Source organism: Kogia breviceps, chromosome 4 (genome assembly GCF_026419965.1).
Source record: "Kogia breviceps isolate mKogBre1 chromosome 4, mKogBre1 haplotype 1, whole genome shotgun sequence".
Classification (NCBI taxonomy): Eukaryota; Metazoa; Chordata; class Mammalia; order Artiodactyla; family Physeteridae; genus Kogia; species Kogia breviceps.
In genome coordinates, this window is record NC_081313.1 from 144024058 (window position 1) to 144041897 (window position 17840).

Here is a 17840-nt window from a genome sequence, read left to right on the forward strand (position 1 = left end):
GGTCCATCACAGTCCCTGCCACTCCCTAATGTCTTTCACCTGGCCCTTCCTCTCATTTGCACCACCTGCCCAGCACCCTGGGCGTTTCAATTTGCTGAGGTGGCTTTGCTGAGGTGGCGCCTCCCAGCCCAATCTCAGGTGATTCGTAGAGCCCTGCTGCCACCTAGTGGTCAGAGTTCACATATGCCCTCCCTGCACAGCCGTGATGCTCCTGTTGGGATCCACCACCATTCACAAGTGTTTCATTTAATCTTCTCACTCACCCTGTCAGAACAGGAATTGTAGCCATTTTACAGATGAGAAAAACAGAAAACATAAGTTCAAAAATTACTGATAAGAAAACAGAAGAGCAAGGTTAAGTGAGTGGATTGTTAAGGAACCCAGCTCCTCGGGATGTTGCCAGGAGTGGAATCCAGCTCTTTCCTTACCCCCTAGTCCAAGTATTTGAGTCTCTGCCCTACCACAACAGATCCTAAAATGACTTTTCCACGCTGGAAGGTAGGTCCTGGTGGAGGAAGCCAGCAACTCCTTGAGAAAAGCCAGAACTCTACAGTGAGTATTTTGGGGGCTGAGTAGGGAGAACAATGCAGGCTGGGGGCCCTCACCAAACTTCTCCACATGCAGAAACCATAATAAATGAGTTTGCTACTTGCCTATGGCCAAGCGGGCCTTGAACTCAGGGGTTTTAAGGTCAAGTGCTGGGCACTTCTCATACCACTACACTGCCTCCCTGGGCCTGAGAAAACCTCCCCTTCCCTTTTGTTTCCCCCAACCCTACTAATCCCACAAAGCCAGCACCTGCCCCACTTCCTCCAGGAAGCCTCCCTGACCACCTCAGCGACCCCAAAGCTGCTCCTTGTCTGAGCACCTATGAGCCTGGTCCATAGCACCCTTCTGGGGCTGATGGCATCCTGCCTTGTGGTGCCAGGTAACTGCCTGATGCTTGTCTGTCTTTTACAGCTGGAAGGGAGATTCCTTGGAGGTAAGTTTCAGTGTTCCCATCCCATCTGGGCTGTTTATCTGAGCAACGTGTATTGAACATCTATTAATTGAGGCATGCTTAGGGAGATTCCAGGATGAACCAGAACTTGCATCCTAAAACACAACTCTGGGCGCGTCACTCCTCTGTTTGAAACCCTTTAGTGTCCCCCACCACTGCCCTCAGAATAAACCCCAAAGCTCCCTACCATGCAGACCTCACTAAGCCATCTTGCACTGTACCCACCACCCTTACACACACCCTGTGTTCCAGCTCTATAGCACTTTAGTTCCCCGATGAGTTGTGCTTGCTCTTAACTCTGGGCCTTTGCATGTGCCCTCCCTCCCACCTTCATCTAACCTGTTACCCATCAGCTTGGATATCACTTCTTCCAGGAAGCCCTCCTTAGCCACCAAGTCTGAGTCAGGGGCTGGCCTCTCCCCTGGGCTCTGGTGGCACCTGTTATCACCCTATCCTAACAATTAACACTGTGTTTAACTGTTGCCTTGTCTGCCTCCCTCATCAAACTGTGGGCTTTGGGAGGGCAGGGCCCTGGTCTCTCTGACTTCTCACTGCATCCCCAGCAGCTAAGGCCAAATCCTGGAGGCACCAAAGATGTGCAGTAGACACTCACTAAATGAACACATGAATAAAGGAGGTGCCATTTTTATATACAGCAAGTATCTAGTGAACAAATGTCACACTGGGGCATCTGACCATCCAATGGTTAGAGTCACACAAATTTCAGCAGCATTTCATCTTCAAGTCCTTTATTCCCAATAGTTGACATCAGTTATTCACCAAGCTATCACTTGTCTTTGCTTTGATATTGTAATCTTGTCCTCATGTCTAAAACTAGGTTGCAGCCCAAGAGATTAAAGAGGTCTCACTCTTGCAGGGAGCAAGGGGCACCCTTGTGAATCAGTCTTCAACTCCTGGAAGTCTTGTTCAATTCACAAATACCTTTGTAAGTCTAATATGTGACAGTCCAGCATTGAAATACATAAGACACAGGGCAATGGTTCTAGGTATTTGGAGGGGGAAAGGCACATTACACAGAGTCCCCTGAAGAAAATTCAGGCCATTCTCCATCTTCTCAATTATGCATTTTCTCACCCTTCAGTGACTTTTAATCTCATCCCCTGGTCTAGGAGAAACCATTACCCATGTGCTACTGAATACATTGTTATTTTTCCTCATGAGATAGATTTGGTTCCAAGAATATTTCAGTATTCTCCCTTATGCCTACAAGAATATCCAGTTTCATTCAGGTCCCTTTTAATGGCACTTAATATACATTCTGGGACTTGTCAGAACAGGCTGTCCTATTTCAAACCTCCTCTCAAGCTGCCTGGTTTTTTTTTTTTATAACTTAAAAAAAAAATAATTATTTTCGACTGCGTTTCGTCTTTGCTGCTGTGCACAGGCTTTCTCTAGCTGTGGCAAGTGGGAGCTACTCTTCGTTGCGGTGCGCGGGCTTCTCATTGCAGTGGCTTCTCTTGTTGCAGAGCACGGGCTCTAGGTGCGCGGGCTCAGTTGTTGCGGCACGTGGGATCTTCCCAGATCAGGGTTCGAACCCGTGTCCCCTGCATTGGCAGGCGGATTCTTAACCACTGGCCCAACAGGGAAGTCCCTTTTTTAAAATAACTTTTAAAATTATTTTGGCTGCGAAGCTGCCTGTCTGAAACATCTGAGCAAGTACAAAGTTTGGATGGGGCATGTCCTAGCTAACAGCTTGTGACCATTTCCAACCCCGGGTCTATCTCATCCACCACTGTGTGTCTAGGGCAGAGGTCCCCCAACCTGGCCACACACTAGAAATACTTGAGGAGCTCTCTGAATTCCTGAGGCTGGGCCACACCCCACACCAATTACATCAGCATCTCTGAGTGGGATCCTGGCTTCAGTCATAGTTAAAGCTGCCCCGGTGCAAGCAGTGGGTAGCCACGTTTAGAAGCCCTGAGCTAGGTTTCTAGTACACTGTAGGCTCTCATAAGTATTGTGGAACCACAGTTGGATTTCCTATTTTATTATCTGTTCCCCTGTGCTTCCTGTGTGTATCAGAACTGAGCAGGGAAGAGAAAGGAAAATGAGTCATGAGCATCTTGGAGAGTGAATTTGGTGCTGGGAGAGGGATTGAAGGGACTGAGTTTTGCATTATGTATGCAGCCTTCACACTTTCACAAGCCCAGAGGAGGTAAGTTACAGACTGACAAAGACATGTATAGACTTTTAAAGGCTCTCCAAAAACTAGAGCTAACAGTTTTAGGCACTACAGTTATAATACAGAGATGTTCCTGGAATTAACAGCCACTGAGTATGTTCCTGCAACATATTTTTACACACTCTCTAAGGTGGGTTGGTACTAAAAAAAAAATTTTTTTTTCCAAAAATGTTTTATTGGGCTTCCCTGGTGGCGCAGTGGTTGAGAATCCGCCAGCCGATGCAGGGGACACGGGTTCGTGCTCCGGTCCGGGAGGATACCACGTGCCGTGGAGCGGCTAGGCCCGTGAGCCATGGCCGCTGAGCTTGCGCGTCCGGAGCCTGTGCTCCGCAACGGGAAAGGCCACAACAGTGAGAGGCCCAAGTACCACAAAAAAAAAAAAAAAGTTTTATTTGTAGCTACTTGGCTAATGGTCATGGTTGTAATATATATATATATATATATATATATATATATATATATATATATGATATTTTTGAAACATCTTTGCGTATAATTGCTTTACAATGTTGTTAGTTTCTGCTGTATAACAAGGTGAATCAGCTATATGTATACATATATCCCCATATCCCTTCCCTCTTGTGTCTCCCTCCCACCCTCCCTATCTCACCCCTCTAGGTGGTCGCAAAGCGTGGAGCTGATCTCCCTGTGCTATGCACCTGCTTCCCACTAGCTATCTATTTTACATTTGGTAGTGTATATATGTCAATGTTACTCTCTTACTTCGTCCCAGCTTACCCTTCCCCCTCCCCGTGTCCTCAGGTCTATTCTCTAAGTCTGTGTCTTTATTCCTGTCCTGCCCCTAGGTTCATCAGGATCTTTCTTTTAGATTCCATATACATGTGTTAGCATACGGTATTTGTTTTTCCCTTTCTGACTTACTTCACTCTGCATGACAGACTCTAGGTCCATCCACCTAACTACAAATAACTCAATTTTGTTTCTCTTTATGGCTAATATTCCATTGTATATATGTGCCACATCTTCTTTACCCATTCATCTGTCGATGGACGCTTAGGTTCCTTCCATGTCCTGGCTATTGTAAATAGTGCTGCAATGAGCATTGTGGTACATGACTCTTTTTGAATTATGGTTTTCTCAGGGTATATGCCCAGTAGTAGGTCATATGGTAGTTCTATTTTTAGTTTAAGGAACCTCCATACTGTTCTCCATAGTGGCTGTATCAATTTACATTCCCACCAACAGTGCAAGAGGGTTCCCTTTTCTCCACACCCTCTCCAGCATTTATTGTTTATAGATTTTTGATGATGGCCATTCTGACCGGTGTGAGGTGATACCTCATTGTAGTTTTGATTTGCATTTCTCTAATGATTAGTGATGTTGAGCATCTTTTCACGTGTTTGTTGACAATCTGTATATCTTTGGAGAAATGTCTATTTAGGTCTTCTGCCTATTTTTGGATTCATATATATATATATATATATATATTGAGCTGCATGCACTGCTTGTATATTTTGGAGATTAATCCTTTGTCAGTTGCTTCATTTGCAAGTATTTTCTCCCATTCTGAGGGTTGTCTTTTCGTTTTGTTTATGGTTTCCTTTGCTGTGCAAAAGCTTTTAAGTTTCAGTAGGTCCCATTTGTTTATTTTTGGTTTTATTTCCATTATTCTAGGAGGTGGGTCAAAAAGGATCTTGCTGTGATTTATGTCATAGTGTTCTGCCTATGTTTTCCTCTAAGAGTTTGATAGTGTCTGGCCTTACACTTAGGTCTTTAACCCATTTTGAGTTTATTTTTGTGTGTGGTGTTAGGAAGTGTTCTAATTTCATTCTTTTACATGTAGCTGTCCAGTTTTCCCAGCACCACTTATTGAAGAGGCTGTCTTTTCTCCATGGTATATTCCTGCCTCCTTTATCAAAGATAAGGTGACAATATGTACGTGGGTTTATCTCTGGGCTTTTTATCCTGTTCCATTGATCTAGATTTCTGTTTTTGTGCCAGTACCATAGTGTCTTGATTACTGTATCTTTGTAATATAGTCTGAAGTCTGGGAGCCTCATTCCTCCAGCTCCGTTTTTCTTTCTCAAGATTTTTGGCTATTCAAGGTCTTTTGTGTTTCCATACAAATTGTGAAATTTTTTGTTCTAGTTCTGAGAAAAATGCCATTGGTAGTTTGATAGGGATTGTACTGAATCTGTAGATTGCTTTGGTTAGTATAGTCATTTTCACAATGTTGATTCTTCCAATCCAAGAATATGGTATATCTCTCCATCTGTTGGTATCATCTTTAATTTCCTTCATCAGTGTCTTATAGTTTTCTACATACAGGTCTTTTGTCTCCTTAGGTAGGTTTATTCCTAGGTATTTTATTCTTTTTGTTGCAGTGGCAAATGGGAGTGTTTCCTTAATTTCTCTTTCAGATTTTTCATCATTAGTGTATAGGAATGCAAGAGATTTCTGTACATTAATTTTGTATCCTGCTACTCTACAAAATTCATTGATTAGCTCTAGTAGTTTTCTGGTAGCATCTTTAGGATTCTCTATGTATAGTATCATGTCACTTGCGAACAGTGATAGTTTTACTTCTTTTCCGATTTGGATTCCTTTTATTTTTTTCTTCTCTGATTGCTGTAGCTAAAACTTCCAAAACTATGTTGAATAACAGTGGTGACAGTGGGCAACCTTGTCTTGTTGCTGATCTTAGAGGAAATGGTTTCAGTTTTTCACCATTGAGAATGATGTTGGCTTTGGGTTTGTCATATGTGGCCTTTATTATCTTGAGGTGGGTTCCCTCTATACCTACTTTCTGGAGAGTTTTTAACATAAATCGGTGTTGAATTTTGCCGAAAGCTTTTTCTGCGTCTATTGAGATGATCATATGGTTTTTCTCCTACAATATGTTAATATGGTGTATCACATTGATTGATTCGCGTATATTGAAGAATCCTTGCATTCCTGGGATAAACCCCACTTAATCATGGTGTATGATCCTTTTCATGTGCTGTTGGATTCTGTTTGCTAGTATTTTGTTGAGGATTTTTGCATCTATGTTCATCAGAGATGTTGGCCTGCAGTCTTCTTTTTTTGTGACATCTTTCTCTGGTTTTGGTATCAGGGTGATGGTGGCCATGTAGAATGAGTTTGGGAGTGTTCTTCCATCTTCTATATTTTAGAAGAGTTTGAGAAGGATAGGTGTTAGCTCTTCTCTAAATGTTTGATAGAATTCGCCTGTGAAGCCATCTGGTCCTGGACTTTTGTTTGTTGGAAGATTTTAAATCACAGTTTCAATTTCATTGCTTGTGATTGGTCTGTTTATATTTTCTCTTTCTTCCTGGTTCAGTCTTGAAAGGTTGTGCTTTCCTAAGAATTTGTCCATTTCTTCCAGGTTGTCCACTTTATTGGCATATAGTTGCTTGTAGTAATCTCTCCTGATCCTTTGTATTTCTTCAGTGTCAGTTATTACTTCTCCTTTTTCATTTATTTATTTATTTATTTATTTTTTGTGGTACGCGGGACTCTCACTGTTGTGGCCTCTCCCGTTGCGGAGCGCAGGCTCTGGACGCGCAGGCTCAGTGGCCATGGCTCACAGGCCCAGCCACTCTGCGGCATGTGGGATCTTCCCGGACCGGGGCACGAACCCGTATCCCCTGCATCGGCAGGCGGATTCTCAACCACTGCGCCGCCAGGGAAGCCCTCCTTTTTCATTTCTAATTCTGTTGATTTGAGTCTTCTCCCTTTTTTTCTTGATGAATCTGGCTAATGGTTTATCAATTTTGTTTATCTTCTCAAAGAACCACCTTTTAGTTTTATTGATCTTTGCTATTGTTTCCTTCATTTCTTTTTCATTTATTTCTGATCTGATATTTATGATTTCTTTCCTTCTGTTAACTTTGGGGTTTTTTCATTCTTCTTCTCTAATTGCTTTAGGTGTAAGGTTAGGTTGTTTGAGATTTTTCTTGTTTCTTGAGGTAGGATTGTATTGCTATAAACTTCCCTCTTAGAACTGCTTTTGCTGCATCCCACAGGTTTTGGGTCATCGTGTTTTCATTGTCATTTTTTCTAGGTACTTTTTGATTTCCTCTTTGATTTCTTCGGTGATCTCTTGGTTATTTAGTAGTGTATTGTTTAGCCTCCATGTGTTTGTATTTTGTAGTTTTTTTCTTGTAATTGGTATGTAGTCTCATAGTGTTGTGGTTGGAAAAGATACTTGATATGATTTCAATTCTCTTAAATTTACCAAGGCTTGATTTGTGACCCAAGATATGATCTATCCTGGAGAATGTTCCATGAGCACTTGAGAAGAAACTGTATTCTGTTGTTTTTTGGATATAATGTCCTATAAATATCAATTAAGTCCATCTTGTTTAATGTGTCATTTAAAGCTTGTGTTTCCTTATTTATTTTCATTTTGGATGATCTGTCCATTGGTGAAAGTGGGGTGTTAGAAAGTCCCCTACTATGATTGTGTTACTGTCAATTTCCCCTTTTATGGCTGTTAGCATTTGCCTTATGTATTGCCTTATGTATTGAGGTGCTCCTATGTTGGGAGCATAAATATTTACAATTGTTATATCTTCTTGGATTGATCCCTTGATCATTATGTAGTGTCCTTCTTTGTCTCTTGTAATAGTCTTTAAAGTTTATATTGTCTGATATGAGAATTGCTTCTCCAGCTTTCCTTTGATTTCCATTTGCATGGAATATCTTTTTCCATCCCCTCACTTTCAGTCTGTATGTGTCCCTAGTTCTGAAATGGGTCTCTTGTAGACAGCATATGTACAGATCTTGCTTTTGTATCCATTCATCCAATCTATGTCTTTTGGTTGGAGCATTTAATCTAGTTACATTTAAGGTAATTATCGATATGTATGTTCCTGTTACCATTTTCTTAATTGTTCTGGGTTTGTTTTTGTAGGTCTTTTCCTTGTCTTGTGTTTCCTGACTAGAGAAGTTCCTTTAGCATTTGTTGTAAAGCTGGTTTGGTGATGCTGAATTCTCTTAACTTTTGCTTATCTGTAAAGGTTTTAATTTCTCCATCAAATCTGAATGAGATCCTTGCTCGGTAATCTTGGTTGTAGGTTTTTCCTTTCCATCACTTTAAATATGTCCTGCCACTCCCTTCTGGCTTGCAGAGTTTCTGCTGAAAAATCAGCTGTTAACATTATGGGGATTCCCTTGTATGTTATTTGTTGTTTTTCTGTTGTTCTTGCTGCTTTTAATATTTTCTCTTTGTATTTAATTTTTGATAGTTTGATTAATATGTGTTTCGGCGTGTTTCTCTTTGGGTTTATCCTGTATGGGATGCTCTGTGCTTCCTGGACTTGATTGACTATTTCCTTTCCCATGTTAGGAAAGTTTTCAACTATAATCTCTTCAAATATTTTCTCAGACCCTTTCTTTTTCCTCTTCTCCTTCTAAGACCCCTATAATTCGAATGTTCACGCACTTAATGTTGTCCCAAAGGTCTCTGAGACTGTCCTCAATTCTTTCCATTCTTTTTTCTTTATTCTTCTCCCTGGCAGTTATTTCCACCATTTTATCTTCCAGCTCACTTATCCGTTCTTCTGCCTCAGTTATTCTGCTATTGATTCCTTCTAGAGTATTTTTAATTTCAGTAATTGTGTTGTTCATCACTGTTTATTTGCTCTTTAGTTCTTCTTGATCCTTGTTAAATGTTTCTTGTATTTTCTGCATTCTTTTTCTGAGATTTTGGATCATCTTTATTATCATTACTCTTAATTCGTTTTCAGGTAGGTTGCCTATTTCGTCCCCATTTATTTGGTCTTGTAGGTTTTTACCTTCCTTCATCTGTAACATATTTTCTTGTCGTTTTTTTTTTTTTTAATGGGTGGTGCTCTGTTCCTGTCTTATTGGTTGTTTGGCCTGAGACGTCCAGCACTGGAGTTTGCAGGCAGTTGGATAGAGCTAGGTCTTGGTGCTGAGATGAGGTCCTCTAGGAGGCCTCAGTCCAATTGATATTCCCTGGGGTCTGAGGTTCTCTGTTAGTCCAGCGGTTTGGACTCAGAGCTCCCAACACAGGAGCTCAGGCCCGACTTCTGGCCTGGGAACCAAGATTCCACAAGCTTCATGGTGTGGTAAAAAAAAAAAAAAAAAGAAGAAAGAAAAAAAGGAGCAATACAATATCAAAGAATAAAAAACAAAATAAAATTAGAAAGATAAAAAATATATTAGGAAAAATAATGAATCAACAAGGTAAAACAGAACCCCAATTTAAAAGAGAAAAAAAGCCTTGGCTATGGGGGCGGAGTTTAGGCGGGGGTGGAACTTAGGCAGGGGCAGGGTTTAGGGTGGGGCGGGACCTAGGCAGGTAGGGGGCGACGTTCAAGCGTGGGGCGGGGCCTCTGCTTAGGACCTGCGCAGAGGGGAGAGGCAGCACGTGTTAAGGGGGGGCCTCTGGAGTGTGGAGCTCTGGAGTTTGGGGGTAGGGCCCTGATTGAGGGTGTGTGGGTACGGTTTAGGCCCAGCATATTGGAAGGGGTCTCTGTGTGTAGAGGTAGGGCCCTGGGTGGGGTTGTAGGGCCAGGACTCGGGCTTTGCACGGCAGGAGGGAGGCTCTGAGGGCAGAGGATTAGGCCCAGGAGCCCAAGAGGGCTCCAAATGACTGCATTCCCTTCCGTTCTTTTGCGCCCCTACCACACCATCTCCCCCAGGGTCTCCCCATCACCGCTGGACCCCTAGCCATGGGTGGGTCACGCTGGGTGTAGGAACTCCTCCCCTCCTTCAGCCACCCCTCAGGGGTGCTGGTCCCAGAGGTCCGGACTTTTTCTCCCCCTTCCCTCTCTCCCACTCCCTCAGGACCCATGCGGCTGGAGGGCTCCCTGGTGTGCAGAGGACCAGGCCCAGAATCTCAGCAGGTTCCTGGGGGCCTAAGTGGGTATGGGAAACCTGGCCACGCTCTCTTTTGATCCTCTGCCTTCCCAATGGTTCCCCAACTTCCCTCTTTGGGCATGGGATCCCTTCCCCTCCCCCAGCCGCCCCTTAGGGGTGACAGTCCCCTCCCACCTCCACTTCTCCTCCTCCTTCACTCCCCCCATGCCCCACGTCCTACCCAGTCATTGTAGGTTCCTCCCGTCCCCTTAGGTGTCCGTGGTCGCCCACTGGTGCCCAGTAGGCGCCCTAGTTGTGAAGAGACGCGAATTCTGCGTCCTCCTAGTACACCATCTTGACTCTGCCCTCTCTGTAATATATTTTTAAATGATCTGTAATTTATTTTAAAAGTTACAATGGATCATCTTTTCCCTCTCCTGTGAATCTTGCAATTTATGTGAGCCCCAAGTTACAACCTAGAGATGATGATCCAATAGCGGCTGCACCCAAATTCGCCCCAGCGGTCAGTCTTCCTTGAACAGAACTGTTTTGAGGGGCTTCAATTTCTAAATTCTAGAAAGCGATGACAATAAGTTTGATCTCACCAAGCTCAAGAGTTTGGTTACCTAGATTGCAGCGTTGGGAGGGATCCTGGGTTTATGGGAAAGGATGCCACAGTGATTAATAATGTCCGTCATGGCCATGGGCATGGCGAGCGGCCAGCCGATGGCTGGGGCCATCCTGAGACCACTTCCTAGACATCCTGCAATTTACATTTATATCACACTTCACAACTTGCAAGAAGCTTCCATATCCTTAGCATCATGTCATTCTCACTACAAGCCTATGAGTTAGGTCTTTATAGATGGGAAAACTGAGGTTGTGTCCTATGTCTGAGGGGCCACAGCCAACTGACATCACCTCCACTGTTGCCTCCAAGCCCTCAGCAGCCTCCTGAAACCACTGGGGGTTCCACTGGCTCCCCTTCTTCCAGAAACAGGAAACCAAGTCATTACCCACCCACCAGGCCTTTAGTTACCTGCTTCACAGAGTTTCCTCTATGACTTGCATACCCCCTCTGTCTCCTAATCCAGAGAACACAGCTGCAGTGTACAACTGCTGCTAACAGCCTCACACACCCCACCTAGCACACCCTCAAAAATCCCCTCTTCCCTGGAGCAGCCTCTGCATTTGCCTTAACACATCCCAGAATCGTGACTTGCTCACACCTACTCCCTGGCCCAGCCAAAAGTCTCCTGGGAAACTCTCCACTGCCCCAACAAGCCCTCATTCCCCTGCTAGAGAGGGCTCCCAGGGGTTCATTGCCCAAGATAACTCAGCTCCCAGCATGGAGAAATAAAAGCTGACTGGTCAGCCGTTGTCTCTTTATACCACAGGAAGGAAGTGAACTGCCAGGCCAGGCGGTTCTGGACTCTCCAGTGTGCCTCCATGCAACCACACAGCACACAGGTAATGCTCACCTGGGTGACCCACTCCCATGGGCAGGCCCGGACGGGGCACAGGTAAGACTGGCCATAAGCAAGTCCTGGCCAATCAGCTGTGACCTGCCATCCCAGGTGTTGTGACTCAGGTTGGAACGCCCTCTTCATGCAGACATAATGAGCCGTCCTGGTTGGAGCCTTTCATGTCCACCCACGCCAGGCACTCTGCAAGGCCCACCTACCTCTTCTGGCTGCCTCTGGGTGCCCTTCACCCCACCTGGCCTGATTTCCCCATCCACCCCCACCTTCTCTTTGCTTCTTTTCCCTCCCAGGGTCACAGCCTCTAAGCCTCTTGGAACATGGGCTCCAAGGAAGGTACCCTAAGAGGGCAGACTCCAGCCCCACAGAGCTGGACCTGGGGCCCTGGCCAGGAAGCTGGAAGGCACATAGCCCCTCTGTCCGTTCACTTCCACAAGGCTCCATTCTGGGTTCCCCTTCTTGTCCTGGGCCTCCAGGACAGTCACCTGCTGGCCTGCCTGCAGACTCACTTCATGGCTGCTTCTGGCCACAAAGGGGTACACTGCCACCACCTGAAACACACGGGGAGTGACACAGAAGTGGTCAGGGTGGGAAGACAGACAAACCTGACCTAGAGAAGCTGTTTATCCTCTTTCCTCCCACCCGACTCAGTTCCCGTCGCTGAGCAGTCATTGCCTCCCAAATACATCCTTTGTGCAAAGCCATCGGCTACTTCCGCTACTCCCACTGCTAATAGCTACTATGTGGCAGGCTCTTTGCCTGGTTTTGATTTTCACAATTCTACAATTCTGTTTGCCTCATTTTTCAGATAAGGAAATTGAGACTCAGAGAAGTCAAGGAACTTATTCAAAATCACAGAGCAGTGAAGCTGGCCTGTCTGACCTCAGAAGGGATGCTCTCAGTCCACTGCTGCCACCTCACTGAGCAGGGGACTCAGCATCCCTTCCCACCACCCTCCTCATATCAAAGGGTGTCATCTGCCCAGGCCAGTTTCCCAGCTTGGAGCAGAGACAGGAAGGAGGTTAGGTGACTTTGTTGAAAGGCAAAAAAAAAAAAAAAAAAAATTGGAGGAGAGGACATTTGTTAGGCTGATATTTCACCTCCCTGGGCCTCATTCTCATCATCTGTGAAATGGAAGTAATGATATCCTTCCCTCCAGGTAATTGTGGGAATTTAATGAATGGATGCCTGTGCCTGGTACATAGTAAGGGCTCAACAAATGCAGGCTGCTTTCGCTATTTTTACCATGACTTTTACTACTGTGTGCCAAGGCTCAGGAACAATCAGGGGCAAAAGGGGGAACTGGGAAGACCCTATGTGAATCCCACTGAGCAGCCCCACAGCCAAAGAGGAAGCGGCTACTGTGTCTGAGCAGATGGACGGCTGAGCTCACCACATGAGCCCCTGGGTGGGTGTTCCGGGACACTACCCACACTGGCGGCCAGTGGGACTGAGTTGGGTGGCCAGGCTCTCTGGTGGGATCCCTGTGGGTTCTTTGCTGATAGGTGGGTATGTCCAGCAGGAGGCAGCCCTGGTGTACCACTTCTAGCTAAGGCTCCCGGCACTGGCCTGACAGCCTTCCCAGCATGTGCCACAGCTGTACATCACAGCTTCTGCAGGCTTCTATGCAGCCCTCCTGCAGCCCATTCCAGGCTCCCCCAGCCACCCTGGCCTGCGGCATCCCCTGGCTATTCACTGCAAGCCTCTGGGCTCCCATCCCTCAGCCTGGGTCCTTTCTGTGGTTCATCCATCACCTGTGAAGCTCCTCCTTTATAACTGTGAGTGCAGCCTCCATTTACTGAGGCTCACATGTGCCAGCCAGCTAACTACCTCAATCAGCCCTCACAGTGACCCCACTAAGCTTCTGCCCCGAAAAGCCTTCCCAACACTTTTTGTTTTGAGATATAATTCACATGCATACATTCACCCTTTCAAAGTGTACAATAAAGTAGTTTTTAACATGTTCCCAAGGTTATGCCACCATCACCATTATCTAATTCCAGAACATCTTCATCATCTCAAAAAGAGACCCTAGACCACTTAGCAGTCACTTCCCATTCCCCCTGCCCCCAGCCTCTGCCAACCACTGATCTACTTTCTGTCTCTATGCAATTGTCTATACAGGACATTTTGTATAGAGAATCATACATTACATGGCCTTCCCTACCGAGCTACACGTGGTAGCATGTGTCGGCACTTCATTCTTTCTTATGGCTGAATGATATCTGATTGTGTGGATGTGCCACATTTTGTTTATTCCTTCATCAGTTGATGGACGTGGGTTGTTTCCACTTTGGGGCTGTTATGAATAATGCTGTGACGAACATGCATGTACAAGTTTCCCATGGCTTTTAAGAGAAAGCCAACAACCTCACCAAGGCCACAGGCCCTGCTGGCTAGCCCCACCCACCTCTCCAGCCCACCACCCTCACCGTCCCAGCCCCACTGGCTCCACTCAGTTCCTCACTCACCCTGTCCTCCCCGGCCCTGGGCCTCTGCATTCGCTGGGCATGCTTTCTGGGAAGCTCTTCCCATCCACAACCGTTTATCCAATTACTTCCTAACCACCCTTCAAATCAGAGCAAAAGCATGATTCTTCTCAGAAAGACCTTCCCTGAACCTCTCCCACACCTAAGGCTCTGGCACTTAGCACTAATAGAACTATGATTATTTATATGATTATTTTATTAATCGCTGTTTTCCCCACCTCCCAGATTATAAATTTGAGGAAGGCAAGGAACAAAGTTGACTTCTGCTCATCACTGCATCTCTTATCTAGCACAGTGCCTGGTGAATACTGAATAAATGAACAAATACATGAACAAAAGAATGAACAAAATAATCCCACGTGCTCTGCTAATGGGGAGCAAGGGATTAACTCCCTGCTCTTGATGTGGCAAGGAGGAGAGGCCCCTTTCTCCAGGTCCCACTCTGGCCAGGACACTGGTGTGGCCACTGACCAAGGCCCTGGCCTCACAGGGTGGTAGCCCCTCTGGACAGGAGGAAAATCAAAGCCCCACTCCATATGGCCATGGGGATGTGAACCCCCACCCCTCTTCCAGGCTCACCTGGGTCACTGCTGGGACAGAAGGGACAGGGGCCAAGCTGGGCTCTGGTGTCTGACGTGGGGAGTCCCTGTGAGGCTTCGCCTGCCCTCTGAGCTCCTCCTCACGGGGGACCACGTGGTACAGCTCCAGTTTCCCCGCTGGCACGTACCCTCGATGTCCTGCAGGACACACAGAACATTATCTGGCTGTGGATCACACTGCCTATCCCTTTCAGAGGTAGAGGAAGTCACCACCATTCATGGATGGGAATATCTCCAATACAGCTTCTTCACACTAAAATAGACCTCAAAAGGTTATCTTGGAACCTCACAAACTGCCCCCCCGCACCCTGCACTCATTCTTTCTAGCTTCTGCTTGTTCACCCCAGTGACAGGGAGCTCATTCCCTACAGAGGCAGCCCACTCCATTTGGAAGAGCTCTGGCAGAGATAAAAAGTTCTTCCTCGGACTGGTATGAAAACTATTTTCCTGGTGCTGGCACCACTGGTCTCCTTTCCAAGCGAGGCCACTTCCTCACTGCAGGACTGACTTTCCCAGGAGGCAGAAATTGCCTTTCTTTTCTCCAAGTGCCCCCCATTCTTTCTTGTGTAACAGCTACTCCAGTGGTGCTCTGGTTGCTGTCACTGTGAATGGCCATCACTTCCTGAGAGCTTGCTTGGTGCCAGAACCGGCATCTGATCACCTAGTCTTTCCATCAACTCTCAAGGTCCGTATTGTTATCTCCATTGTATGGCTGAGCCAACCAAGCTCAGAGAGGCTCCATAACTCCTCCGGGATCATGCAGTTAGTACAGTGCAGACTTGGGGTCCAAACCTGGTCCTCTTGACCCCAGGGACCTTGTTTTAATCCCCATTCAGCTGTTTTTCAACTTGAGTTTGGATTTTACCCTTTCATGATTCTTGCCAGATTTGTACCATCTTTTTAATTTTTTTAATAAACTCACTTTTTAAAACTTAGTGTTGTACTATATAATAATGAATAAAATCATGGGTTTCTGTACTAGTTATATTTTTTCTAATACACATTAAAATACTGAATTAAAATAAAATATCTGAAGGGGGAAAAACTGTCGGCAGATCCCCTCCCAATAATCCTGTGTAACCCTCATCTTGTGGGTCACGTGCCCCTCTGTGGAAGACATTCTGCTGGGCCTTTTCCTCCTGGGTTCATGGTGCTCCTTGCCTCCTGCCCTGCTCCCTCCCGGGGCCCCTACAGCTGAGCAGCACACCCAGGGACATGACCAGTGCAGAGGGAACAGGATAACACCTCCCTTGTTCTGGATCTCAGACTTCTGTCCACACAGTAAGGATCCAAACGTCCCTTCTCTGCCTATGTCCATCCCTTCTCCATCTTTCAAGGTGATACTGAGTTCTCTCCACAAGACTCTGTCTACACAAATGATCTATGAGGTCCCCAAGGCAGATCTTTGTCTTCCTTACACAGCACCCAGCACACAGTAGGTGCTTGATAACAGATATTGCAATGTAAGACTGAATTTCTCTTTTTGGCATTTCATGCACCACACTAAGCCGGCTGTACCCCACGCCCTCCATGTTCACCTGTGTTCATTCCCATCTTGGATTTGGACCCCTGCCCACAAGAGTGCCCATGTCTCCCCACTGGCTCCTGTTGGACAGTTTTCCCAAAGGGCGGGGAAGTGCCCATGAAGTCCCACGTACCTCCAGTGTCCACCAGCCATCGGCTGCTGTTGCCTTTGGTGTCCTTGTCTTGAAGGAGGGCTACGACGTGGCCCCGAGGCAAAGTCAGGTCCAGAGTCCCAGCCCCGCTGATGTTGCTTGTCACCTGGTACAGCTTTCCCGGGCCATACCTGCTCAGGAGAGCCTGCACCTGGTGTTCAGCCCCTGGAAGGAGTGGCTGGGAGAGAAAGGACAGAGACAGACACAGGTGTTGGAGCTGGAGTGTTAAAGCTGGCGCCAATGTTGGCCCATGTGCTGACAGCTAGGAGTCCTGGGCCAAGCCTACCTCTGCTGCCCATCGGCCCATCCCAGTTGGGGCAACCGTCTCCTCACTAATAGATGGCTGGATCAGATGAGAAACACATGCTCTTAGCATACAAAGGCATTTCAGAAGAAACTTCTAACTTAACTTCTAAAATCCTTCTCTGGTCTAAATTTCTTGGGTTTTCTAAACTCCTAAGGCAGTTTCTGAATCTCTCCATTACAGAACTCCAGGACTGGGGCCTCAATTCTGCCCATAGCATCAAGCTAAGCTGTCCCACAGGAAAATGCCTTACACACGTCTTTTAACCCCAATGAGCAAAACTATGAGCTTCATGTGGGCACCAGGACTTACTCGCCTAGCATCTTAAACAGCCAGCACAGGGCCAGCACATGTAGACACACGTGTGAACAAAGAGGATGTGGTTTTTTATTCCATGCGCTTTGAGTCCACAAGTATTTATTGAGCCCCCTACCATGTACAAGGCATGGTAAGCCTTGTGAATGGCATAGTAGAAACAGTTTTTCCCTGATAGAAATTGCCATCTAGTTGACGAGAATGATTCAGTGCATTTTCAGAGCATCCAAAAATCTCCTGGCACTGCCTTTGTTTTTTCATTCACTGCTTCCAGCAAAAGTATCAACAAGAAAGGGACTCAGGCGATTGTCCCTTTTTTGTAAAACAAAGAAGAAATTTAGAATGTTGGATATAGATTTATTATATATTCTCTCTCATTAGATATATATGGATGGATATATATTCATCATATTCTATATGATTATTTTCAGGTGGAGAGGTGCTGGGTGTAGGCAGAAGTGCCCTTCAGGGACATTTGGGCAGGGACTCTGCCATTACCCCTACCTCCAATGGGTTCCTGAATCAGGATCAAGAACCAGGAGAACTCCAGGTTTCTAAACAGGCCCTCAAATGGAAGTGTAGAGACAGGGTAGCTCTTTTTCAGAATGGGGATTCTAACAGAAGTATGGGGTAGCAAACCTTTGCCTTCTTTCTCAAGTCTCTGCCCCTATCTGTGCAGAGAACAGCAGTGCTCCCTGGAGGGACTGGGGAGGCCTGTAAAGATCTCACTGGGACTCTCCTGTCCTGGGTGGCCACCTCACTCCTCTGGGTTCTGTACCCGTAGCCAAATAAGTCAAGAATTTATAGGAGGGTGTGTGCATGTTGCAGGGGTGGGTGAGGGAGGGTGGGGCTGGGGGTGGTCTCCTCTCTTCCTACCAACACACCAGGACTATGATGTTCCCATTTGTTTTTTATTTTTTCTGTATCTTCTCTTTTTTTTTTTTTTTTTTTTTTGCGGTATGCGGGCCTCTCACTGCTGCGGCC

The 17840-nt window shown here is 46.0% G+C and overlaps 1 protein-coding gene across 8 annotated transcripts in view; it reads right to left on the bottom strand.

Moving 5' to 3' along the window:
- Window positions 1-9327: 9327 nt before the first annotated feature.
- ARHGEF37 (Rho guanine nucleotide exchange factor 37) overlaps window positions 9328-17840 on the bottom strand; it is a 58453-nt gene continuing 49940 nt past the window's right edge. For 7 of the 8 annotated variants that reach the window (XM_059062219.2, XM_067032102.1, XM_067032101.1 and 4 more), the window contains 3 exons: window positions 16220-16415; window positions 14542-14699; window positions 10369-12024 (listed from right to left, as the gene is read on the bottom strand). In XM_059062219.2, coding sequence (XP_058918202.1) covers window positions 11815-12024; window positions 14542-14699; window positions 16220-16415 — 564 coding nt within the window. In that variant the 3' untranslated portion in view covers window positions 10369-11814. Of the gene's footprint in view, window positions 12025-14541; window positions 14700-16219; window positions 16416-17840 lie in introns of all 8 variants that reach the window. The other variant, XM_059062218.2, reaches the window with a different exon arrangement.